At 45.0% G+C, this 25,715-nt stretch overlaps 2 protein-coding genes across 5 annotated transcripts in view; both read right to left on the bottom strand.

The window, feature by feature from the left end:
- Positions 1-7,577: 7,577 nt before the first annotated feature.
- On the bottom strand, positions 7,578-23,865 carry LOC311493968 (ADP-ribosylation factor-like protein 8A). The gene is made up of 7 exons (XM_084552792.1): positions 23,468-23,865; positions 18,367-18,447; positions 15,370-15,443; positions 14,988-15,081; positions 14,381-14,448; positions 13,513-13,583; positions 7,578-12,102 (listed from the first exon to the last, which is right to left on the bottom strand). Exons 1-7 carry the CDS (start codon positions 23,588-23,590, stop codon positions 12,050-12,052), a joined length of 564 nt encoding a protein of 187 aa, XP_084408918.1. The 5' UTR covers positions 23,591-23,865; the 3' UTR covers positions 7,578-12,049.
- Positions 23,866-24,945: 1,080 nt separating this feature from the next.
- LOC311494649 (tyrosine-protein phosphatase non-receptor type 7-like) overlaps positions 24,946-25,715 on the bottom strand; it is a 17,929-nt gene continuing 17,159 nt past the window's right edge. For all 4 annotated transcript variants that reach the window (XM_084553802.1, XM_084553804.1, XM_084553801.1 and 1 more), the window contains exons 10-11: positions 25,605-25,686; positions 24,946-25,392 (exon numbers count right to left, since the gene is read on the bottom strand). In XM_084553802.1, coding sequence (XP_084409928.1) covers positions 25,282-25,392; positions 25,605-25,686 — 193 coding nt within the window. In that variant the 3' untranslated portion in view covers positions 24,946-25,281. The remainder of the gene's footprint in view (positions 25,393-25,604; positions 25,687-25,715) is intronic.

The following is a 25,715-nucleotide window of genomic DNA, read 5'->3' as shown; positions in this document are numbered from 1 at the left end:
CCCTTATCACTTGTTGCTCACAACATCCTCAGTGCAATAACCTTGTGAATCTATGACAGATGGATGTTTATCTTGCTGTTCTCTTCTCTCTTTCTTCTGTCTGTACCCGGCTGGCCTTAGGCAGATGGTTCCTCCATATGAGCTGGGTTCTGTTCAAGGTTTCTTCCCGTTAAAAGGGAGTTTTTCCTGCCACCGTCGCCTTCAGGCTGCTCTGGGGGTTTCAGGCCGGGTTTTTGTAAAGCGTCTTGAGACGATTTGTATTGTTATTGACGCTATATAAATAAAATTGATTTGAATTGAATTGAAGGCAGAAGAACAAGTGAGAAAACATTGTAAATCCAACCATACAGATGTTACAAAAAGGGTCATAAAGATGTTAAACAAAGGATTATGCATAGTTACACATTTAGTTGTGTCACTGTTTGACAAGTCTATCTATGTATAACTAGTCTAATGATGAAGGTAAGGTGAGCATAGAATCAATGACACAATCAGTAATTTTCTATCAAAACTTATCTCACAAATGGAGAAGCTCCAGCTGGTTTTACTACAAGACTTCAGCTTTCTCCTGACGCTGGGTAAATGTTACTGGGACTAAAGCTCAGTCAATCATCAGTTACCTCCAGCTGGTCACACTACAACACTCAGTTTATGAAAAACAGCTTTTCACTACTGTATAATACCAATATTAATAAATAACTGCACCAGACTCACCTCACACATTCACTAACGGACATTATGCTGAATATGAAGTTACTGAGTGATAAGAACAATACAAACCTCAACAGTGTGCTGTAGTATGAGCAGTAAAAGCTTCCTGATGCCTGTGGTTATTAGTGAGTCACTGAAGCTTTCTAATGAGTCCATCATGAGTGACACCAACTAATCAGTTTGTAAATACAACACGGCAACGGGTGACGCAAATGCATATATGGTAGGTTGCAACAAAAAAGAAAAAGTTGAAGCAACTTTCGCTTTATATCATCTCCCATTAACAAAAAATGTGTTGTAGCATAACAAGCAGGTGGTCATAATGTTTTGGCTCACCGGCGTGTAAGTGGCAATCCTGAAGTAACGGATTGAAAAAAAAAGAAACTGTGCGTAAATATTTTGTTAGAGATATTTCTGAGGCGAGACACAAACGCTGGGTTTCCTTTAAAAATTAAGATTCCTCCACGCCCATCCACCGCCCCAACCTCCACGCCCATCCACCGCCACGCCCCAACCTCCACGCCCATCCACCGCCAACCTCCACGCCCATCCACCGCCCCAACCTCCACACCCATAAAGGGCCAGCGTGCTCTAGCTAAAGTGCTCGTTCCTTTAATAAATAATAAATGGATTTCAAATGTTTCAAGAGTGAAACACAATGAACGCCACTCTTCTGTCCACCGCCACATTAAGCCCCGCCCCAAATGATCTGATTGGCCCGACTGATCTTTGCTAGAGCAGAATCAGTTCCCAGTGGAGACTCCAGAACAACTTTTCCACTTTTGTGCATGTTCATGAAATAGATGTTAAATCGACTCTATGGCGTCAATAAATTTAACTTCTTGTTCAGACGAGATGTTTTTTAAGATCTCTTTAAGGCTTTTGTCTTTCAAATAATTTTAAATAATTTATTCATCACGAGGGAAATTCAGTAGCATCGTTACAGAGACAGGAGGAATTAAAGTCAACAAAAAGGGTAAAAAATAAAAATATAGTGAGGCAGAATGTATAAAAGGTATATATATAAAATATACAAAGACATACGAAAATATACAAATACTCAAATATATATATAGACATATATGGAATAAACATGGATATGAAGGTATGAGGTGATATAAAACGTATAAACATCAAATCCAGTATATAATGATAGAAATATGGACATGAGCTTTGTTGTGTGTACATGTAGATAAATATGTTATATATATATGCATAAATAGAAGCAAGTATGTGAGTATAGATGGAACTATGCGATATATAAATACTGTATAAAGTATCTGAGATATATAAGTCATTAAATATGTACTACTGTATATTAAATGGTGAACGTCAGTCCTCTCTTCCTCACTGAGGAGGAGGAGGAGGATTGTCTCCCTCGGCAGAGCTGCTGCTCAGCATATCAATGGCCTCGCTACTGTCCCGTTGCCATGGGATACCAGCCCAAATTCAAACTCACACGGTTCTGTCAATTTAAGAACTCAAAGTCTCTTTCCTCTCCCTGTCTTTGCCTGGTTACCCCCGGCAACCCATGCAACGGGATTTACGGACAGATCTAAAAAGGGCAGAGAAGAGAAAGCGATGTTTCCTGGTCAGGGCCGAGGCGCCACGTAGAGCAGGACTGTCCTCAGAAATACACCTCACACTGATCACAAAATTAAAACTCACATTAGCAGACTTAGCTACATGAGGCTAAATTCTACGTCACTTGTCTGAAGGAACCCTTTAAAAGCATATATCAGTCCCTGTTGAATCTGTCGCTGACTCTGAACCAGAGCAGCAGAGAGAGGGAGGGAGGCTGACGGTGATTCAGGAGGCTGGTGGTGTTGTTCTCATTAGTAGTGATGAGAGCTCGCCCCTCTGATACAAACCAGCGAACAGAACGCCTCTGTTCACTAATGAACGACTAGACCTCCATTGGTCATGCCAGAGCGTCTCAGGGACGGACGGATTGGACGGGGACCAGTGGCAAGGCTGCGGTTATGTAACGGGAAGGTCACAGGTTCGAGCCCCACATCCATCCTCCAGGCAGGTGGGTGTATGTTTCACACAGTCACATCCAGGTCTCGGTTAATTCTCCTTCCTCTCTCACACGGTTAAATTTAAAACAGAAACTGGACCAGATGAAGACGTGTCATCACGTGTTCATCCTAAAAGGCTGGTGAGGAGACGGGGGAGGGTCTGGGCTGGATGGACGGAGAGTCCGGAGGTTTTATCAGTGCGATCACGTCACAGTCCATTGACCAAACGACCAGCTCCTCACTCCTTCATTACTCCTTTCAGCTCCTTCTTCTTTTGTCCATCTGCTTTTCTCTCTCTCTCCTCTAGACTTGGACCAAAATAAAACCCTGAACAACGAGACATTCCTCTGGGCCCACGCTGCAGACTAACATCATTAAATGTTCATTTCATACATTATTATTTTAATGTGCCTATGAACTAATGAATGAATCATCAGTATCTGACGTTTAGAAACTGAACTCATCGACTACCAGAGGCAGCAACAGAACAACCAAGACACATCTTTTAATTCGTGAACTACAGACTAACGACGTTGGAGAGTTGTTTTAGCTAGCTAGAAAATTATATTAATTCACTGACAATCTCACTGAACTGAAGTTTAAAACCTGTAAAGACCCTTGAGGTCGGTTAGTTTACAGCACAACGGCTCGTTTAGTAGCTTTCAAACAGACGACGCCACATCCAACAAAGGTTCAAAAAAGGCAACTGGACTTGTAGAGTTTTTTTGAGAAGACGTTTCACCACTCATCTGAGTAGCCTGAGTCTCAGACTTCCCACCAGTCCCCTAGAACTGAAGAAGCTACTCAGATGAGTGGCGAAACGCAAAAAAACTCTATAACAAGCAAGTTTTTTCAGTAGGAGTTCCTATTTAAACCTCAGACTTCCCATCAGTCCCCTAGAACTGAAGAAGCTACTCAGATGAAAGGTCTTCTCAAAAAAACTCTACAAGTCCAGTTGCCTTTTTTAACCTTTGTTGGATAAAACGAAACATAGATAGTTAGTGTTTTTGTTTGGTCCAGCCCCGCCCACTAACATAGAGGGGGCGGGGTTCATGACCTATAATGCAGCTAAAGGAGCTGTCATGGCATCCGTTTATTTTACCATCTATGGTTATAACAAGAATAAGAAAAACCTTTATTTGTAATGCAATGGAGAAATTTAAGTTTGCAACAGCGTACAGAAAGGACAGAATAAATAACAAGAGTAAAAGGAGGAGCGTATAAGAGATAAATAAACAGGATAAAAACTTATTTTAAAAAACTGTAAATTTTGAAATTTAGATTTGCATTCTTAGTTACAAAAATGGTTTGTTGAACATGTTTGTGGCTTTCACAGTGAAAATCTAGTTTTTTCCCACTTTACATTTTTAGTGAGGTTTTAGGTCCAGTGTGTTAACACAATATGTCAGAATGAAAATATAACTGTGAAGTCACACATGTGAGGTTGTGCTGCAGAGAATGACACCAAACAAGGAGAGGTGAACTGTTTCTAAGATGAAATATAAAGGTAAAACCAAAAAGTCAGAGACATTTAATTAGAAACTAATTCAACTCCACAGCTCGGTCGATGCCTATGAAGCTGATCATTAGAAGAAAAATAACGGTTAAGAGGTAAAACGCTAGCAAGCGGAGCGCACAAGCCGGCTTCAAGTGCTCAAAAACACTATTTTCCTTTTGGTGGAAAAATGCATCACATCAACCAATCAGAACGTTATATAGCAATGGTTGCTAAGGAAGAAGGAAGTGACGCTGTATACGATCGACGGAGATTTGAGAGTTTTGTGACCTTTAGACATTAACTATGTGACGCCTGATGGTTTTGTACAAATAAAAGCCTGATGCATTACCTGTATTTTAATGTAAACAGCTGTAAATAACTTTGTTTGCTAAATGTTTTGCTTTTAGAGTTTATAGTTTGTTTTAATCCTTGTTATCCCCTGTACAGCACTTTGGTCAGTTTATGCTGTGTTTAAATGTGCTTTATAAATTAAATTTACTTACTTACTATAGTTTAGATTTACACGTTATGAAAATGGTTCATTTAACATGACGTGAACAATCTAAGAATCTAAAATCTACTTGGATTTGATGTTTCTAGTGAGGTTTTAGGTCCAGTGTGTTAGTACAGTATGTCAGAATGAAAATATAACTAAAGTCAGACGTGTGAGGTTGTGAAGTAAAGAATGCTCTAGACCTCAGAGGGTTAATAACACGGTGCCGGGTACATGGGGTCTGAGTGGATCTAGGCCACGTTGTCCTTGTGGAGCCACACGACGTCTTTACGTGATGAAGCTTGTTTAGGTTAAAAGGTTTAAACTGGGTCCAGGTTATGATCAGGGCTGACGGGCTAGGGAACGTGTTGTGTTGATAAAAACATGAGTTTATGTGTGTGAAACCTTCTTATCAGCAGAATGAATGAATGAATGAATGAATGAATGAAGAGTGTGTATTTGTGCGTCTCCAAGCGCAGGCTCATTGAACACAAACTAATCTGACCTGAATGCCTCATGCAAACACACACACACACAAATCCGTCTCTCTATCTTAGTGAGGACTCGTCCACTGACGTCCACTCTAACCTTTCCCTCTAAAACCAGGTCCCAACAGGTTTTAACTGTTTTACTAAAATGTTGTCGGGGTCCAGAAAAAAAAAGACAACGTGGCCCCACAACGTTAGTATGACACAAGAGCTCGGCCCCCACAACCTAACAGAAACAAGACCACACACACACACACACACACACACACACACACACACACACACACACACACACACACACACACACACACACACGACCTGCAGCACAATGTTGGTTTTGTTCTGTGGGAAAACCGATGAGGATGAGGAGGAGGAGGAGGGGGGATACCGTTACCATGACAACGGGCTCGGGGTCCCGATGGAGAGCTAGGTTGACTCTCGCTGGGAACAAACGCACACAACAGCAGTGGGACCACCTTGTACTGCAGACAGGAAACACTGAGGCCTGCTTCTTTGTTGGTTGCTATAAAAGTAGTTCCACCACCACCACCTCCTCCTCCTCCTCCTCCACCACCACACTCACGCTATGAAAGAGAAGCTTCACCCACTTGTTGACAAGTAGCAGAGGGAGAGAGGAGTCTGGAGGTTTTATCAGTGCGATCACGTCACAGTCAAATGACCAAATGACCAGCTCCTCACTCCTTCATTGCTCCTTTCAGCTCCTTCTTCTGTTTTTTCTCCATCTGCTTTTGAATTGATGAGAAATCAGAGCTTTTTGTGTTTTTTTTTCCTCCCCTCTCCTCCAGACCGTCAGCTAAAATATAAAAGCCTGAAGGCTGAGAGCTGCAGCAGGACGCTCCTCTGCAGACGTCCATGAAGCGATGAACTCATCAGTTTTAATGTAAAGCTTGAATCCCAGTGAGCAGCTCCGTCCACTCTGACGTCTAGAAACAGATTCACAACTACCCAGACGGTCCAGGGACTTTTTATTAGACTATAAAATAAAAAATAAGAGTTTATGTGATTTTTAATTTAAAAAGAAAAAAACTAAATAGATCCTAAACAAGAAGGAAGAGAAGTAAAACAAGAACCAGTGGTTATTAGACCCATGTGAAAGCAGACGTTTTTGAAGGTGAAGTAGTCTCCATCAGTGATTTCTAATCTTTTCTGTCTGAACGGAGCACGGACATGACTCTGGAACAATATTCAGATGGAAATTTAGACTTTCTGACTCAAGGTATCTGGCTTTTTGTTTTTCTTTTATTTTTTAGATCCTGTCAAGACAAAACAAAGACTGAGATGTTCAGTTAAAAATATTAAAACACAACAAAACGAGCAGCTCAAAAATAAAAATGAGTTTTAAGAAGAGATTTAAACACGGGCAGTGTCTGGGACGGACTGATGTGTAGAGGACAACCAGAAGACAGACAGAAACATAGAACATGACTAGAACCTAAACCAGTCCTTCAGACGTGTCTCAGTCATCGTAGATAAATAACATGAGCAGACAAACTGCTGAGCTCAGCTGCTGCTAATGAAGGGACAAATTAGTCTGAATGAGGCTGACCCCACAAACACACACACACACACACACACACACACACTCAGTAACTGTGTGTGTGTGTGTGCTGCCCCCTGCTGTCTCACCACTAGCACTGCAGCTCAGATACAGATTTTATACATTAAAGCTAAAACGACAAGTTTAAAATCTGCTGAAACGCTGCCAATCATTTAAAGACTTTATCACAGAGAGATCAACAAAGCAAAAGACAGACCTGCAGACAACGTGTTGAACTAACTCATTGTTAAAGTTACATGTTCAACTATTTGACATCAATACGCCGCAGACAGAAGCTCCTATATTTGCGTTTCATGTGTGTGGTTGGGTTCTCTTTGTCGACTTTCAGGATGTTTTGAGTCATTTTTATGAAGAAATGTAAAGAAGTCTCAACTGTTCAGCTGCTGTGTGTAAGAAGAGTCTTAATGTTTACATTTATCTTATAAAAGTCCATCGATGAAGGCTGTTGATCAAGCTTCACTCAAACCAACTCCAGGGATTATTTCTAACGTGGATTTATTTTTAGTAACCTCTTTCTTCTTGTCCTCACTCCTCTGTCTGTCTTGCTTTCCTGTCTTGGTGGATAACGACTAGTCTGAAGTTCTCTGTTCATCTTTATGATACCAGTGGAAAAGATTATTTGTCTTAAAAATGTAAAATGGGAGCACATCTCAAAATTCAAAATCCAGGACGAGGTACGTTTCAGCTCACATCAAATAATCAAGTGTAACGTGACATAAACACATTTCTCTTACGTCTTACGCTCCATGAAAGGTAATGTCCAGGTGAAATAAAGGGGCGTGACACGTTTCTCCATAGTATTTAATTAGTATCATACACAAGCATGTTTCTATTAAAACACATTATATCAACTGAATCAAACAATGATGTACAAACAGGTTCAGACTGACGGGCCGTCCCACCGTGTTCATCCTGCAGGTGCAAACAATCCCAGCTAAACGTGGATCTGTGAAGCTTTTAGATCAGGTGCGTACTCTACGAGACTCATTTAAATATCCATCACAGAAACAGATGCACCCTGCAGATGATTTGTCCAGAAAGATTCAAGGTTAGTTTTTTGTCTTTTCAGGGCGTTGACATTTAAGATCAGATCTAATCTAAGCTAAAAGTTTTGGCAGATATCCTGCTACGACGTCAGCAAACCTACAGTTGATTTTATTTTAGGTTTTATTGCAGCAAGATGCGTACTTGCCAGTTTATTAGGTACACCTCTCCAGAGTGAATTCAGTCTCATACAACAATCGTCCAGTCAAACCAAGGCCGTGTTATAACGTCCTCTTGGTTCGACTGCACTCGTCTTTTATTTGGCCTCATATCAGTAATAACAGTAGAAACACCAGACGATAGATTTCCTCCAAAACAACCAACACACACTGAACATTAGAGCCTTCACAGAGGAGCGTCCTCAGCTTCAGTTTGCACATGCAGGATCACAGGTCTTCACTAAATTATCTCCCATAAAAAACAAAAAAACAAAACAAAAACAGGTCAAACTTTAAACCACATTGACCAAACTCCAATGTGTCCACCTGTGAGAAAAGTACTGAGAGCACACGGCATCGTCTGATCCTCCTAGAGAAGATGAAGCAGCTACAAACACGGCGGCCATGCGTTCGCTGCTTTATTGCACTTGTTTTCGAGTTCATTTCTTCGCGTCGTGCCACTTGCATTACTTTCCTTCAGGCTAGTACAGACACACTGGATTAAGGCCATTTTAAGGTAACGCTGCACCAAATATATCCATCTAGATTCTCAGGTCCCACAGACGTACAAGCCCTGGCCTCAGCATGCAAACACAAGAGAGCGATCTGAGCCCACGGATTCACACCGTCTTTAAACGGACCTTCTTGCTTTTACTTTTTTTTATTTTTATAAATTAAGGAACAGACTGAGAAGTCCTCTTTCTAATCTGGTCTGAGTGAAGAACTAAGAATCACTTTGCTGGCTGAACAACAAACTCTCTGCTGGTTTGAAAAGCACCAGAACCTGGAACCTAAAGCAGCTGCAGAACGAGCGGAGGCGAGACCTGAACCTTTCACCCGTCGACTCGGTTGTGCTTGTCGTTGTCGTCTGATCGACCTCCGGCTCGTTACCACGGCTCCTTCAGACAGATGCTCTGAGCGCTTATTGATAAATGAGAAGCTTTACACTGTCGAGCTAAAGACGACCGAGCAGACTCCTGCCTCTGACTAAAGGCTTAGCGGACGTTCTCTTCCTCTTTGAGGGTCTGATGTTACATTATTTGTCTTATATAACTTTGGTCTCGTGTTGTCGATTAGGAACCAGACTATCTGAGGGTTTAGAAGTGGAACCAGCATCGAGAAACGAAGGGCGTTCCTGCGAGTTCAACCTTGTGTTTCTGGAAGAACATTTTTATATTCTTGGAATCTGAAGCCTCAACAGAATTTGGCACAACGGTACGTCGCTAGAGGTTCCTCACATCTCTGAATGTTGCCAGATTAGGAAAACATTCGGTGACATGTTTGTTCTTGAGATGTAAATTTCTGGTGGCTTAAAACCCCAGCGTTTAGAGGACACGTGAACTTAACTCACTGATAAGGATGGATGAGCGAGAACATTTCCGCTCATTTGAACGACTACGTGTACAACAGGGGGCTGCATTGACATGGACACTGTTGATCTGCTGGTTTTCTCTCTGGTTGGAATAAATCCACAGGTGTTTAAAAAGATGAACCAAGCTGGAGTCCATGTGGACAGCAACGTTGGAGACATGGAGACATACTGGTCGTCTTCTAAGACTCTACACATTCAGGACACGGAGGAGGAGACACTGCTGTCGTTATATTTCCACGTGAAAAGATGAAATACTGTCCATGAGAGTGAAGCCAGTGTTCACAGCAGAACGGTGTCTTTGAAGCCAGACAGTGTAAAGCTCCCACATGTTTGACCACTTCACTACAGAAAGGATGCTTCTTCTTCCTGTTTGGTCTGCGATCTGATTGGCTGCTGGCAGGACCAGGATGTGGTGTGAAAACAACATGGAGGATGAAAAGATGGAGACGCCAACGATGACGATCTTTGAGTGGCGCTACGTTTTGTTTCCACCAGACGAGATGAATTCTGCCACACGCTCATAATACGCAGTGAAGACTGTTACTGCAGCGAGACGAGGCTTTAAAATGTGATTGGTTGGAACCGTTCACGCCACAAAAACACAAAGCTTCACATCCGTCACCAGCTACAAACAGATTAAACATTAAGAGATGTTTTCAAAGTGAGGAGGTGAAGTCTAAAATGCAGTTTGACATCTTGTCCTCGTATAATTCTGATTTTAACTCTGTTCTAATAAAAATAACGTCTCTGAAATCTTTGATCAGAAGTTAATAAATAAGGAGATTGACCGTGAAAACATTTTATTTTGATTAAAATCAAGCTCAAAGCAGCATGTGGTTAAATGTAAGCTTTCTTTTGGTCGAACACTTTCCGACAGTTTTAGTTTCGCTTTGGTTCTAAAAACGTCTGAATGAATCTGCAGCCACAGACTTCCATATGTACGACGTATTTTATCAGATTTATTTTTGTTCCGTTTCGTTATAAAGACGCCGTCACACCTGACGTCATGAATCACGGAAGAAAATAAATGAATGCATGAATGAATCCTTAAAAACTGAAGACGTGAGGGCAAGGCTTTCAACGAGTCAAACATGAGATCACATGACACCTCTGGTCCAATCAGCGGACACCTGAGAGCAGAACACGCTGAGCTCTGGTCAGACAACCACGGCGGACGTATGAAGTCAAAGAGGACCGACAATAAAAAATAAAAGACAATATAAAACAAATATGAAATAAAAAGCTTATTACAGAGATATGAACAGAAACAACAACACGTCTCCTTCTCCAGTTAAAGTACCACTTCCTTAAGTCTGGACAGATCAGGTTATGTCACAATAAGAAGATTATTAACATTATTCTCATTATTAATATCTTACAAAACCAAAATCAACAGTGCAATAAAAAGGTTTTTAATCCGTCGCTCGGCAGAAGAGAGAGAGAGAGAGAGTCAGAGGGGGCGGGGCTTGGCGACAAGGAAAGAAAGGTAACATCCAAAATTAAGAAAAGAAAAGAAAGAAGGAATACGGAGGAGGACAAGCAGTTTACAACGGACGAGGGAGGAGGGAGGAGGAGGAGGAGGAGGAGGAGGAGGAGGAGGGAGGAGGAGGAGGAGGAGGGAGGAGGAGCTCTCAGGGTTATATAAATGTGAAATAATGAAGGGATGGATGGATGGATGGCAGAGGACAGGGAGGAAACGACGAGAGGGAAAGAGGAGGATCATGGGAGAAGAGCACAGATCCGCACGACAGGCGCCAGCTAACGATGCTAACGATGCTAAACGGGTCTCTTAATGGCCATTAAAGGAAAAAACAGGCTTTTCCACTTTAGTCAGAGGTAAATGAATTCAGTGTGGCTGAATCAGGGCTGAGTTATCGTGGCGGCGGCGGCGGCGGCTGTGTGGATGTGTAACGATGCACGGATACCACGCACAGACATGTTCTAACGTGGCTTTGTTCTGTGATCTGGATGAAGCTTCATCTCCAGAACCCTTTCACAGACGTGTAAGTCACAGACGTGTAGTAAATAACACCTGATCACCAGGAACATGGAGCGTCCTGCTTCTGTTTCCTGGATTACAACTAAATAAACTGCAGAGGTTTTTAGCTTCGTCTGCTGAATACTGCACTGAAACAGACGCCTTCTCCAGACTCCATTAACACCTCCACACATCTGTCTGCGCCGTCATCACGACGCCACTAATGGAGCAGCAGAGGTGTTGTCACAGGCTAAAACCAAATAAAGAAGCAGCTTCACGGTTGGAGAAGGCCAGCGGCTGCGTCCATAAAGCCCAGAGAGCAGAGCAGCAACGTTCACCAGCATGGCTGCGTCTAACGGCGTCGTACTACCACGACCAAGGTTTACAGAAGCCTCAGAGACGTGATCATGTCTCTGATCAATTCTGATTTTAAAGTCTTGTCATGAATTTCCAGAAAACACAGATTTATTTATTTATTCCTGGTTGTGATTTAACTTTTAATCGCTGGAAATTCTTAAGAGGTATCAGTGCATCGTGTGTGTGTGTGTGTGTGTTGGGTGGGGGGGGGTTAATGTGGAGGTGAAGGGGTAGATGGGAGGGAGGATAGTTGGGAGGGGAAGGCGTGGGGCGGGGTTAGGGGCGGGGCTATGGGGCTAGGGGCGGGGCTAGGGGCTTGGCCTGTTGTGTCTGTCGGGTCGAGTCATTTCTCAGGAACTCCTCTTAGTCCGGGAGTGTTGGATCAACCACTGGAGAGTGATGTCTGCAGAGAGAGAGGGGTGATCAGCAGAGAGAGCTTTGTTTGCTACAGATATGTAATATTGGCTTCATTTATTTAACTAGACTCTCTTTGTTTGATGCTTTGATTCATTTAGAGACAAACTTTAAAGCGACTGTACGTGATCACTACGTACTGGGCCACACGGAGGCTTTAATTCAGAGGTCAGCTTTACGTTCACGTTATCATTTAATGAGGATGAATGTTTAGTGCAGCTGTATTTAGTCTGACTAACGACACACATCAGACAGCTCCACAACTAATCACAAAAACAATAATAACAACTTGTTCATCTTTATATCAGTCAGGACAGACTCCAGAACTACTTTCTGACTCGCAGGTTGCTGAGTCCAGACACAAGCGTCGGTTTCCCTTCAGAAATTGAGATTCCTACGCGCCCATCCACCACCCCAACCTCCTCACTCTTAAAGGGCCAGCGTACTCTATCCAAAGTGCTCCTTGCACGACTTCAGATATCTCATCAATAAATGGATTTCTGATTTATGAACTTCTGTCCATCACCACATTAAGCCCCGCCCCAAACCATTTGATTGGATCACAGAATCCAGATGGAGCTACTCCACTAAACTTTAGAGGGAGAGGGAACTTCAGGTTTGAGTCGTAGACTAAGAACAAATCAAACATGTGACCGCTGCCTCCTGTCACCTGAGGAGGTTTGTCTACAGTCGGTTAACTTGTCAATGTGTCGATAAAACTCTTGTTTAAACATCAGCTGTTAGCTCTAGAAGCCACTGAGGCTAACGGTTAGCATGCTAACAACCAGCTAATTTAAAGTAGGAGATATAAAGGCACAATGAAAGGATGATGCAGTTGATGGAAGATATAAAACTGAAACTCTGTACAACCAACATCTAATAAATGAACTTACCATCTACTCACCTTAATATAACATGACCTTAATAAACCACATTTATCTGTCCCGTCCATTTAAATGAATCAGTGTCGGGTTTTTTTTTAAGGTACAACCAGTTCCACATAAATGAAATATAATAAACATAAATATCTGAGCAGTAAACATGATATGCTTTCATTGCTGAACTGTGCAAAGACAAGAAAAGAGCGTGTCTGTGAATGAACAGGTTTAAACAATAAACATGGATTCATTCTGGACATAGTTTTTAATCTGTAGGAGGCTTTAGAGAACCCAGAGCCTTTTAAATAATCTTTATTTTTATTTGTCTTGGGGTTAGTGAAGTAGCCATCCATCCATTTGTTAATAAGAATAATAATTTATAGCAGCACTGCCCTCTAGTGGCTGTAAAGTTCAGTTAACACACACACACACTGATGTTCTGGCTTTTGTGTTTGATTGTGTGTGTGTGTGTGTGTGTGTGTGTGTGTGTGTGTGTGTGTGTGTGTGTGTGTGTGTCGTACCAATGTTGTCTTTCTCCTTGCAGGAGATGGAGTAGCAGCAGATCTCTCTGTCCTGGATGGCCGACAGGTTCCTGATCAAATAGAAAATAATAAAACACACAATCAATTAAACTAAAAACTAAAGGTCACACACAGACACAGACACAGACACAGATACCAACACTTTGATTCAACATCCATCTGATCAGGAGTCAGGAGTCGACTCACAGATCTGGTTTCTGCAGCTCTTTTATAAACCGTTAAATATCGACTTTTTAATTTAACCAGCAACTTAAATAAACTGAATCAGCTCTGATCAGTCAAACACAGGAATTAATAACCTGCTGAAATTAATATAAATGGAACCAACATAAACGACAAATACATGTTGAATCAGCTGTAGCCGTCAATAAAATATCTAATCAGGATTAATTCCATGAGTCCAGAGGTTAAGGTGCCATTAAAGCCCTCGGTGTCTGGTCTAAATGAAGAAGAATAATTCTTCTTCTTCTTTTATTTGTGGCAGCTTTGGAGCTATTTCAGACAGAAGAGGAAGTTTAGATGCAGCAGGGACGTGGTTCTGGTTCATGGCAGACCTCAAACAAATAACGCTTGGATGAATCCAGACCACCGACAGTGATCAGAACATCCCTGGTTAAGAAGACGGTCTGGCCTGTGTGTCTGTGTTTGGACAGAGGGATTCATTCATTTTATGAGTCTATCTATTTATCTATTTATTTATTTATTTCTCATATTTTGTCATTTGTTGTGCAACATGTTCCAGTTAAACGTCAGGAGGAGTCAGACAGTAGAACCATGAGGGATGAAGAACCGATGGACGGGTGTGATGGAGTGAGAAGTGAGCGTGGATGTGTCGGGGTGGACTTACATCCTCTCTATGAGCTCCTTCTCATCCAGAGCTCCGGGCAGGTCCCGCTTGTTCCCCAGGACCAGAACCTGAAGAGGGACAGGAGGAAAAACCTTCAGCTGAGCACGACAAACTCCAGAGGCTTCAGACACTGATCAGTGTGACTCACATCAACTAAAAGATCAGTGCAGGACGTAAAGGAGGTGTTTGTTAAGTGTTCAGTCTGTTTATATAAAAGGTATTCAGTCAATATATTTAAATGAAATGCAGGAGTTAGTTGTCCTCCTGCTAGAGCTCAGGTGACAGCCTCTCATGCTCAGCTTAGATCTTCTGGTGGAATCAGATCAATATTTATTCAGTTCACATTATCAATGAACTGTTTACTGGATCCTCTGGTTAGAAGAGTCTAACAAAGACGAGACACCAGAGGGAGGAGACAACACAAACCTCTGCAACAATCTCTTTCAAAGCGACGTAAAAACCTTCAGAAACTAAACCGTATCTCAGTGAATGGAGTCAGGATGTGGAGCGGTGACACCCGGGCCTGTCAGACTAAATCAGTCTAGTCTGTCCCGTGGCTTTGATCAGGTTCAGTTCTGGCTGGTCTCAGTGGATGTGTGGTTCTTACAGGAATGCCCTGGAGCTGAGGTTTGTCCAGCAGGTTGTGGAGTTCGTTCTTGGAGGCTTCGATCTTCTCAGGGTCTGCTGCGTCCACCATGTACCTGCACCGGGAAACAAAACATCTGTTCAAATGTCACGTTGAACAAATCACAGAGGATCCAGGAGACATTCTACGTCTGAGCTGCACACGCTCTTAAACCAGAGTCACTGGGCAGCAGCTTTCTATCCGACTCCAGCTCTACTCAAACTCTGGTCAGAAACTTTGTCAGACTCAGTGTTAAATGTCTCTTCTCTGTCTTCCAGGGTTGCTGCTGCGTTTGGACCAAGCAGACATGTCACGGTGACCTGTTTAGGGGACGCTTACCACTGTTTAGGAAACCAGGACTTACACGATAGCGCTGACTCCTCGACAGTAACGCTCCCACATGCTCCTGAACCGGGGCTGGCCACCGATGTCCCACAGCTGCACACACAAGAGGACGAGGAGACGCAGTTAAATACAGTTAATATGGAGCTGATGCATAAAGTTTGTCTGATTCATGGGATCAGTTCTATGAATGAATGGACTCTAGAGACCACATCAGTGTTCACACCTGGACCTGTTTAACCTGGACTCTAGAGACCAGATCAGTGTTCACACCTGGACCTGTTTAACCTGGACTCTAGAGACCAGATCAGTGTTCACACCTGGACCTGTTTAACCTGGACTCTAGAGACCAGATCAGCGTTCACACCTGGACCTGTTTAACCTGGACACTAGAGACCAGATCAGCGTTCACACCTGGACCTGTTTAACCTGGACTCTAGAGACCAGATCAGCGTTCACACCTGGACCTGTTTAACCTGGACACTAGAGACCAGATCAGCGTTCACACCTGGACCTGTTTAACCTGGACACTAGAGACCAGATCAGTGTTCACACCTGGACCTGTTTAACCTGGACACTAGAGACCAGATCAGTGTTCACACCTGGACCTGTTTAACCTGGACTCTAGAGACCAGATCAGTGTTCACACCTGGACCTGTTTAACCTGGACTCTAGAGACCAGATCAGTGTTCACACCTGGACCAGTTTAACCTGGACACTAGAGACCAGATCAGCGTTCACACCTGGACCTGTTTAACCTGGACTCTAGAGACCAGATCAGCGTTCACACCTGGACCTGTTTAACCTGGACTCTAGAGACCAGATCAGCGTTCACACCTGGACCTGTTTAACCTGGACTCTAGAGACCAGATCAGCGTTCACACCTGGACCTGTTTAACCTGGACACTAGAGACCAGATCAGCGTTCACACCTGGACCTGTTTAACCTGGACTCTAGAGACCAGATCAGCGTTCACACCTGGACCTGTTTAACCTGGACTCTAGAGACCAGATCAGCGTTCACACCTGGACCTGTTTAACCTGGACTCTAGAGACCAGATCAGCGTTCACACCTGGACCTGTTTAACCTGGACTCTAGAGACCAGATCAGCGTTCACACCTGGACCTGTTTAACCTGGACACTAGAGACCAGATCAGCGTTCACACCTGGACCTGTTTAACCTGGACTCTAGAGACCAGATCAGCGTTCACACCTGGACCTGTTTAACCTGGACTCTAGAGACCAGATCAGTGTTCACACCTGGACCTGTTTAACCTGGACACTGGAGACCAGATCAGTGTTCACACCTGGACCTGTTTAACCTGGACTCTAGAGACCAGATCAGTGTTCACACCTGGACCTGTTTAACCTGGACTCTAGAGACCAGATCAGTGTTCACACCTGGACCTGTTTAACCTGGACACTAGAGACCAGATCAGTGTTCACACCTGGACCTGTTTAACCTGGACACTAGAGACCAGATCAGTGTTCACACCTGGACCTGTTTAATCTGGACTCTAGAGACCAGTTCACACCTGGACCTGTTTAACCTGGACTCTAGAGACCAAATCAGTGTTCACACCTGGACCTGTTTAACCTGGACACTAGAGACCAGATCAGTGTTCACACCTGGACCTGTTTAACCTGGACTCTAGAGACCAGATCAGTGTTCACACCTGGACCTGTTTAACCTGGACTCTAGAGACCAGATCAGTGTTCACACCTGGACCAGTTTAACCTGGACACTAGAGACCAGATCATCGTTCACACCTGGACCTGTTTAACCTGGACTCTAGAGACCAGATCAGCGTTCACACCTGGACCTGTTTAACCTGGACTCTAGAGACCAGATCAGCGTTCACACCTGGACCTGTTTAACCTGGACTCTAGAGACCAGATCAGCGTTCACACCTGGACCTGTTTAACCTGGACACTAGAGACCAGATCAGCGTTCACACCTGGACCTGTTTAACCTGGACTCTAGAGACCAGATCAGCGTTCACACCTGGACCTGTTTAACCTGGACTCTAGAGACCAGATCAGCGTTCACACCTGGACCTGTTTAACCTGGACTCTAGAGACCAGATCAGCGTTCACACCTGGACCTGTTTAACCTGGACTCTAGAGACCAGATCAGCGTTCACACCTGGACCTGTTTAACCTGGACACTAGAGACCAGATCAGCGTTCACACCTGGACCTGTTTAACCTGGACTCTAGAGACCAGATCAGCGTTCACACCTGGACCTGTTTAACCTGGACTCTAGAGACCAGATCAGCGTTCACACCTGGACCTGTTTAACCTGGACTCTAGAGACCAGATCAGCGTTCACACCTGGACCTGTTTAACCTGGACTCTAGAGACCAGATCAGCGTTCACACCTGGACCTGTTTAACTTGGACACTAGAGACCAGATCAGCGTTCACACCTGGACCTGTTTAACCTGGACTCTAGAGACCAGATCAGCGTTCACACCTGGACCTGTTTAACCTGGACTCTAGAGACCAGATCAGCGTTCACACCTGGACCTGTTTAACCTGGACACTAGAGACCAGATCAGCGTTCACACCTGGACCTGTTTAACCTGGACTCTAGAGACCAGATCAGTGTTCACACCTGGACCTGTTTAACCTGGACTCTAGAGACCAGATCAGTGTTCACACCTGGACCTGTTTAACCTGGACACTAGAGACCAGATCAGTGTTCACACCTGGACCTGTTTAACCTGGACACTAGAGACCAGATCAGTGTTCACACCTGGACCTGTTTAATCTGGACTCTAGAGACCAGTTCACACCTGGACCTGTTTAACCTGGACTCCAGAGACCAAATCAGTGTTCACACCTGGACCTGTTTAACCTGGACACTAGAGACCAGATCAGTGTTCACACCTGGACCTGTTTAACCTGGACTCTAGAGACCAGATCAGTGTTCACACCTGGACCTGTTTAACCTGGACTCTAGAGACCAGATCAGTGTTCACACCTGGACCTGTTGAACCTGGACTCTAAATGTTTACCTTGATGGTGACGTTGCCCTTAGTGATCTTCCTCATGTTGAATCCAACCGTAGGAATCATGTCTTCACTGAACTGTCCAGACTGAAACACAAACACACATTTACTTCATCGACTCAGTCGTTAAATAAAAGATTTAAAACATCCCTGAACGTTTGGCCAGTCCAAACTAAACTAGTATTTGTCTCCACAGCAGAGAACATATAGAACGTCTCAGACTGATCTGATCATCTGGTTCTGGTGAAACAGCAGAATCAGCGGGTCGTTGGGTCGTATCCTGTTACGCTGCTGGACCTGGTCTAACAGATTCAGATCTTTGTGTCAGTTTGGACAGAACACAACGTTTACTAAAAACACCTGAACTCAAACGTCACGACGTCATTAAAGACAGACTCAGACGCTGGAGACACGTCTGTCGTCGCTGATGTTTTTACGACTCAGCTCAAAGGAAGAAGACGAATCAGCTGAAACACCAACTGAGACGTCTCCCATACGTGAACTGGTTGGTGGTCAGAGCCCAACCTCAACAGAGCAGATGCTAACAGTGATGCTAACAGCTAGCATGTCAGCGCTGCTCTCCGTCGGTGTGTTTCTGTTCACACAGACTCAGAAACTAAAGATGTTCCAGCAACGTTCTGCTCTCAGTGGGCGTTAGCATCCTTTAGCATCCTTTAGCATCCTTTAGCAGTGGATAGCATCCTTTAGCAGTGGTTAGCATCCTTTAGCAGTGGTTAGCATCCTTTAGCATCCTTTAGCAGTGGTTAGCATCCTTTAGCAGTGGTTAGCATCCTTTAGCAGTGGTTAGCATCCTTTAGCATCCTTCAGCAGTGGTTAGCATCCTTTAGCAGTGGTTAGCATCCTTTAGCATCCTTTAGCAGTGGTTGGCATCCTTTAGCAGTGGTTAGCATCCTTTAGCATCCTTTAGCAGTGGTTAGCATCCTTTAGCAGTGGTTAGCATCCTTTAGCAGTGGTTAGCATCAGAGCCTGAAGGTTGTTGGTTCTAAGGGTGGTGTTATACGTCCTCTCTGTGTCTGCTGTGTTTCCTCTCAGACAGACATGACTGTTATGTTCATGTTAGAGTGAACGGATGATCCATGACTGACTCCGGGTCAATGATGTAAAAACTAGGGCCGGGAATTTAACGCGTTAATTAAGATTAATTAATTACACAAAAATAACGCGTTAATTTTTTTTAACGCATTTTAATCACACTTATTTTTGCACCGCGGAACGTTTCTCACTGGATGAGTTTCGGCGGACCGATTATACTGGAGCACCAACTAGCGTTCATTACCAGTGTCCTCAACAAGCAGCGGGTGCTGCCGTGAGCCCCTCTCCCGTCCCAAAGCACTCACAGGCGGTCAGTCTCACAGTAGCACCGAGCAGCAGCGGTCAGAGCAGAGAGGGAGAACCACGCCACCGCGTCCAGACTGCAAACGAATGACGCATGCGCAAAGCTGCCGCTGATCGCGCCCTGCTTTACCGAGCGGGATGTAAATGTTTCTTCACTGTCACACTAAAATAAATAATAAAATAATAATCCATTTAGATTGTTAATTTTGTCAAGTAAAAACCGTTTGTACAAAAAATGTTAAAAATATTCTAGTTATGGCAAAAAATGCTCATGTTCTTCTGTGCCTGTGACTTGTAGGCTAGAAACTAAACCAAACTTAAGAAAACTAAAAAAAAAAAACTTAAGTTACTGTGCCAGAGTGTCTCTTTAGAGTCATTTTGCCAATACCAAGCCCGGATAAAGGAGGCGCGTTAATAATACAGCGTCCATCACTATTACATCCAAAAGGTAAATTATGCAAATTAGCCGATGACGTCATTTAGCGACTTCTAGCGACTTTTAGGACCGCCAATAGCTACTTTCCTTTCCTGAGGAGTTGGCAACACTGTTCATTACTTCAGACAACAACTAACCACAGTGAACATGAAAGAAGAAGCTGATGAGACCGCTTTGGTTGGCCCCGTGGATGGGAAATTTAGTCATTATTCAATGGTATACTAAAAATCCATATGAAAAAAATTACTTCTCACTGTTCTCAGGTCAAATATTTATATGCGATTAAAATGCGATTAATTTCGATTAATTAATTACAAAGCCTCTAATTAATTAGATTAATTTTTTTAATCGAGTCCCGGCCCTAGTAAAAACATCTCAGTTATTTTTACTCAGTGAGTCAGAGCTTTTGTTTTGTCATAGATATCATGTCCAGATATATTTTCTTATGTCTGAATAGAATTTATTAGGAAGAATTATTTTACATTTTCGCCAAAAGATGAATCAACTTCTCAGAGAAGAGTCGATATATTAACTGTTGCAGCCGTACCAGCGTGACCCTGAACCGTCGTAGACAAGATTCTAGTCTGAGGTCTGAGCTCCATGTTTCAGACGTCCAGACGGAGACAGTGAGAATAATTCTGGACCGGTGTCTGTGTCACTACTGACCCAAATATTAACTTCTCTAACGAAGGGTGAAAACTCCTCTGTGATCTCTCCTGAGAAGTTTAATAAGAAATGAAACGGACGTGACTCCTGCTGTCTATCACAGCTGTCATTGGTCTAGAGGGGGGGTCCACCCTGGACAGGTCTCCAGTCTATCCCAGCTGTCACTGGTCTAGAGGGGGGTCCACCCTGGACAGGTCTCTAGTCTATCCCAGCTGTCACTGGTCTAGAGGGGGGTCCACCCTGGACAGGTCTCCAGTCTATCCCAGCTGTCATTGGTCTAGAGGGGGGGTCCACCCTGGACAGGTCTCCAGCCTATCCCAGCTGTCATTGGTCTAGAGGGGGGGTCCACCCTGGACAGGTCTCCAGTCTATCCCAGCTGTCATTGGTCTAGAGGGGGGGTCCACCCTGGACAGGTCTCCAGTCTATCCCAGCTGTCATTGGTCTAGAGGGGGGGTCCACCCTGGACAGGTCTCCAGCCTATCCCGGCTGTCATTGGTCTAGAGGGGGGGTCCACCCTGGACAGGTCTCCAGTCTATCCCAGCTGTCATTGGTCTAGAGGGGGGGGGTCCACCCTGGACAGGTCTCCAGCCTATCCCAGCTGTCATTGGTCTAGAGGGGGGGTCCACCCTGGACAGGTCTCCAGTCTATCCCAGCTGTCATTGGTCTAGAGGGGGGGTCCACCCTGGACAGGTCTCCAGTCTATCCCGGCTGTCATTGGTCTAGAGGGGGGGTCCACCCTGGACAGGTCTCCAGCCTATCCCGGCTGTCATTGGTCTAGAGGGGGGGTCCACCCTGGACAGGTCTCCAGCCTATCCCGGCTGTCACTGGTCTAGAGGGGGGGGTCCACCCTGGACAGGTCTCCAGCCTATCCCGGCTGTCATTGGTCTAGAGGGGAGGGTCCACCCTGGACAGGTCTCCAGCCTATCCCGGCTGTCACTGGTCTAGAGGGGGGGGGTCCACCCTGGACAGGTCTCCAGCCTATCCCGGCTGTCACTGGTCTAGAGGGGGGGGGTCCACCCTGGACAGGTCTCCAGTCTATCCCGGCTGTCACTGGTCTAGAGGGGGGGGGGTCCACCCTGGACAGGTCTCCAGTCTATCCCGGCTGTCATTGGTCTAGAGGGGGGGGGTCCACCCTGGACAGGTCTCCAGTCTATCCCGGCTGTCATTGGTCTAGAGGGGGGGGGGTCCACCCTGGACAGGTCTCCAGTCTATCCCGGCTGTCATTGGTCTAGGGGGGGGGGGTCCACCCTGGACAGGTCTCCAGTCTATCCCGGCTGTCATTGGTCTAGAGGGGGGGGTCCACCCTGGACAGGTCTCCAGTCTATCCCAGCTGTCATTGGTCTAGAGGGGGGGTCCACCCTGGACAGGTCTCCAGTCTATCCCAGCTGTCACTGGTCTAGAGGGGGGGTCCACCCTGGACAGGTCTCCAGTCTATCCCAGCTGTCACTGGTCTAGAGGGGGGTCCACCCTGGACAGGTCTCCAGTCTATCCCAGCTGTCACTGGTCTAGAGGGGGGTCCACGCTGGACAGGTCTCCAGTCTATCCCAGCTGTCACTGGTCTAGAGGGGGGGTCCACGCTGGACAGGTCTCCAGTCTATCCCAGCTGTCACTGGTCTAGAGGGGGGGTCCACGCTGGACAGGTCTCCAGTCTATCCCAGCTGTCACTGGTCTAGAGGGGGGTCCACCCTGGACAGGTCTCCAGTCTATCCCAGCTGTCACTGGTCTAGAGGGGGGGTCCACGCTGGACAGGTCTCCAGTCTATCCCAGCTGTCATTGGTCTAGAGGGGGGTCCATCCTGGACAGGTCTCTAGTCTATCCCAGTCTAACACACAGAGACAGAATCACCAATGAACCTAACCAGCATGTCTTTGGACGGTGGGAGGAAGCTGGAGAACCTGGAGAGAACCCACGCAGACACAGGGAGAACATGCAGACTACACACAGAAAGGAACCAGTGGGAACATGGATTAGAACCATTCCTCTGTTTATATGAGCAGTTTAAAGCATGACAGGAATAACTGCAAGTCATTTATTTTTCACCTATATCTGCTGTAATCGTGTTAACTTTATATATTTCCATTCATGTACAAATGCCCCAGTTATATCTTTTAATTGAACACATGTATCTGCTCTGGCTGACCGTCAGTCTCAGCTGGTGGACCCAGCAGTGATCGGGTCTCATGGACGATGATCCGGAGCGGCTCTCAGCTGATGCCTCTGAGTGACTCCAGCGTGACCAGGGATGAGAAGGTCATTCAGGGTGGGGGGTGGGGGGTAGGGGGGTAGCGGGGTAACCCGACCTCCAGCACGGGACCTCCGGATCCCCACATGCTCACAGCACCAGAGATGAAAGACCGGTCACACAATGTCCCGATTAAAAACCTTTAATTATCGGTGCAGGTTTAAAACCACCCACCGGTGCAGGTGTGGATCAGCTGTGCTCGTTTAAATGAGACAGCTTTAATCTTTATCAGAAACACAAACCCAGCTGAGATAGAAAGTGAATTAACTATCACTAACATGCTAAATATCGACTCATCCCCGTCCTGCTCCAGTCGAGCTGACCTCACCACTGCAGGGTAACAATGGATGCAGCCAGATGCTAACTGACAGCTGGCGTTAGCACATCTGTTAGCAGCTAAAACGTACCGCTATCACGTTGACGAAGGTCGTCTTCCCGGAGTACTGCAGCCCCACCAGGGTCAGCTCCATCTCCTCCTTCCAGAAGAGCGCCTTGAACCAGTCCAGCAGTTTGTTGATTAGCGCTATCATCTTTGTCGTCCCGGTGCTGATGCTAATGCTAGCTGCTGCTGCTGCGGCTGCTGCTGTGGCTACGGCTAGGTGGCTGTGCTAGCTAGCTAGCTGGCTAACGCCCCAACGGTCCTGTTTTGCCGAACGTTGACAGTCACTATGGCAACCACGGGCGGTAACTGGAAAACCGACGACACCGAAACAGTTGTACATGAACCGAAGAGAGGGTTTAACGGGTCGGTGTTGTCGGGCTCAGGTCGCCGCTCCGTGTTTTCAGTGATGTTTACTAGCTACGCCTTTTCCTACCAGCGACGTCAAGACACAAGCATTCACGTGACCCCACATCCGGTGGAGCCCTTCAAAATAAAAATCAAATAAACAAAATAATATTAAATAAAGCTTCAGAATCCACGTAATTATAATTATAATAATTTATGCAGTAAAATTTAGATAAAAAACGTTTTACTCTGTAGTTATGTTTTAAATTGGTGCTGATTTTTAAGGTTTGATATTTTCTGTGAGCGGGTTGTCGGAGCTGCTTCCGGTTTGGGTGGGGCTGGTTCAGGAAGTAGATGAGAGCAGAGAGAAGAAGAGGCAGACAGAGGCGGGAACCTGAATCACTGCCCCCCTCTGGTCACATGCAGTAACTACAACCACAACCAGACGGTATTTGTTCTCAAACAGACGTTAATTACAAAAAAAACAACAACTTATAAGACACGATAAAAACTAAAAACAAAAATAAAACAGTAAAGTCATCAGGAGGAGAGGGTCCCAACCAGGAAGTAAAGAATCAGTGCTCCTAACAGGTTATCGGTGCAAGAAATTTACATTCGCAGTCGTAATTAATGAAATGTAATTATTTAAAAATAACAAGAAAAATAAATAAAATTAAACCCAGTAATACAGATTAACTTCACTGTCCAGCTTCTGAACGCTGCATTGATGGAAATTAATAAAGTGAAAACAATTCCAGCAAAAATCTAGATGATCTAAAATGTTGATTTAAGGTTTGTTTCCTGAGGCGGTTTAAACTGAACCTGATCCTCACGTCTACAACATATATATATATATTTATATAAATATTTATTTCCAGCCTCAGAAATGTGGAGGAATCATGTTCTTCCCATCTCCTGTAAACCGTCAGCTTGGACCCACAGTGACGTCCTAATGAGACATAAAACACTTTGATTAAAGGATTAACTGGAGGAAACTTTTACTTTCAGCGGATGAATCTAACATTTATCTTCAGGGTCTGTCTTTATTATTCTGCACTAAGTTCTGTATCGTCCTAAATCAGCTCTAACAAATGAACAGCAGCTTCGTTAAAGTAAAGTTTCCATGGGAACGCTGGAGTCAGACTGGACCACAGCTGGTTCTGATAAAGCGGTTCTTTATTGTGGAGCGTTCAGGCAGCGTCAGTGCGTGAGGTTCAGGCCTTTATTTCCTGATACATTCAATAAAACATTCAGATGATTCTTAAACAGCCTCGTTTCCGTTTCATCTCGTTGATCTGGCGCTAATACTGGGAGGGACGTTCTCGCTGTGCTTCCTACTTGGTTCCTCTCGGTTCTCGGGTGAACTGTTCTTCAGTGGGGTCAGAGCAAAGGTTTCCTCTGCTGGCTCCTGCAGCTCTGTCCTGGTTCTTTGTGTCAGTTCTTTGGGTTCTGCAGGTGTCCACCCGGTTGTGGTTCTCCAGGTTGTGGTTCTCCTCAGTTCTTCCCGTCGTGCTTGCCGTCCAGCTGCAGGTTCTGTAGCTGTGCGCTGACCTGGTCCTCTGGGTTCTGCTGGTGCTGTGGCGGTGTGTCAGGTTGGTTCTGGTTCTGGTGAAGAGAAAAGTCAGTGAGCTGAGTCTGTAATGGTTCTAACAGGGGTTCATGTTTATCTGAGGGTTCTGAGCTGTGATCAGGTCTGGTCTGGTCTGACTGAGGTTAGACTGAGACGTGACCTGACGTGTTCCTCTAGATAGGGTTAAATATGTAAACACGTTCAGCAGGCGTCCCAGGACGGCCTCTGACAGGTGAGCAGTGAGTACCTGGCTGAGCAGCTGGCTGCTGTACTGGGCCAGGGTGGAGTACAGGAACTGGTACTGCTCCGGGGTCTGGATCATACCACCTCTGTAACGACGGGGGGGGGGGGGGGCAAC

The sequence above is a fragment of the Chelon labrosus genome (genome assembly GCF_963514085.1).
Source record: "Chelon labrosus genome assembly, chromosome: 10".
NCBI lineage: Eukaryota > Metazoa > Chordata > Actinopteri > Mugiliformes > Mugilidae > Chelon > Chelon labrosus.
The sequence above is the reverse complement of the archived record's forward strand: the minus strand, read 5'-3'. Positions and strand labels throughout refer to the sequence as shown.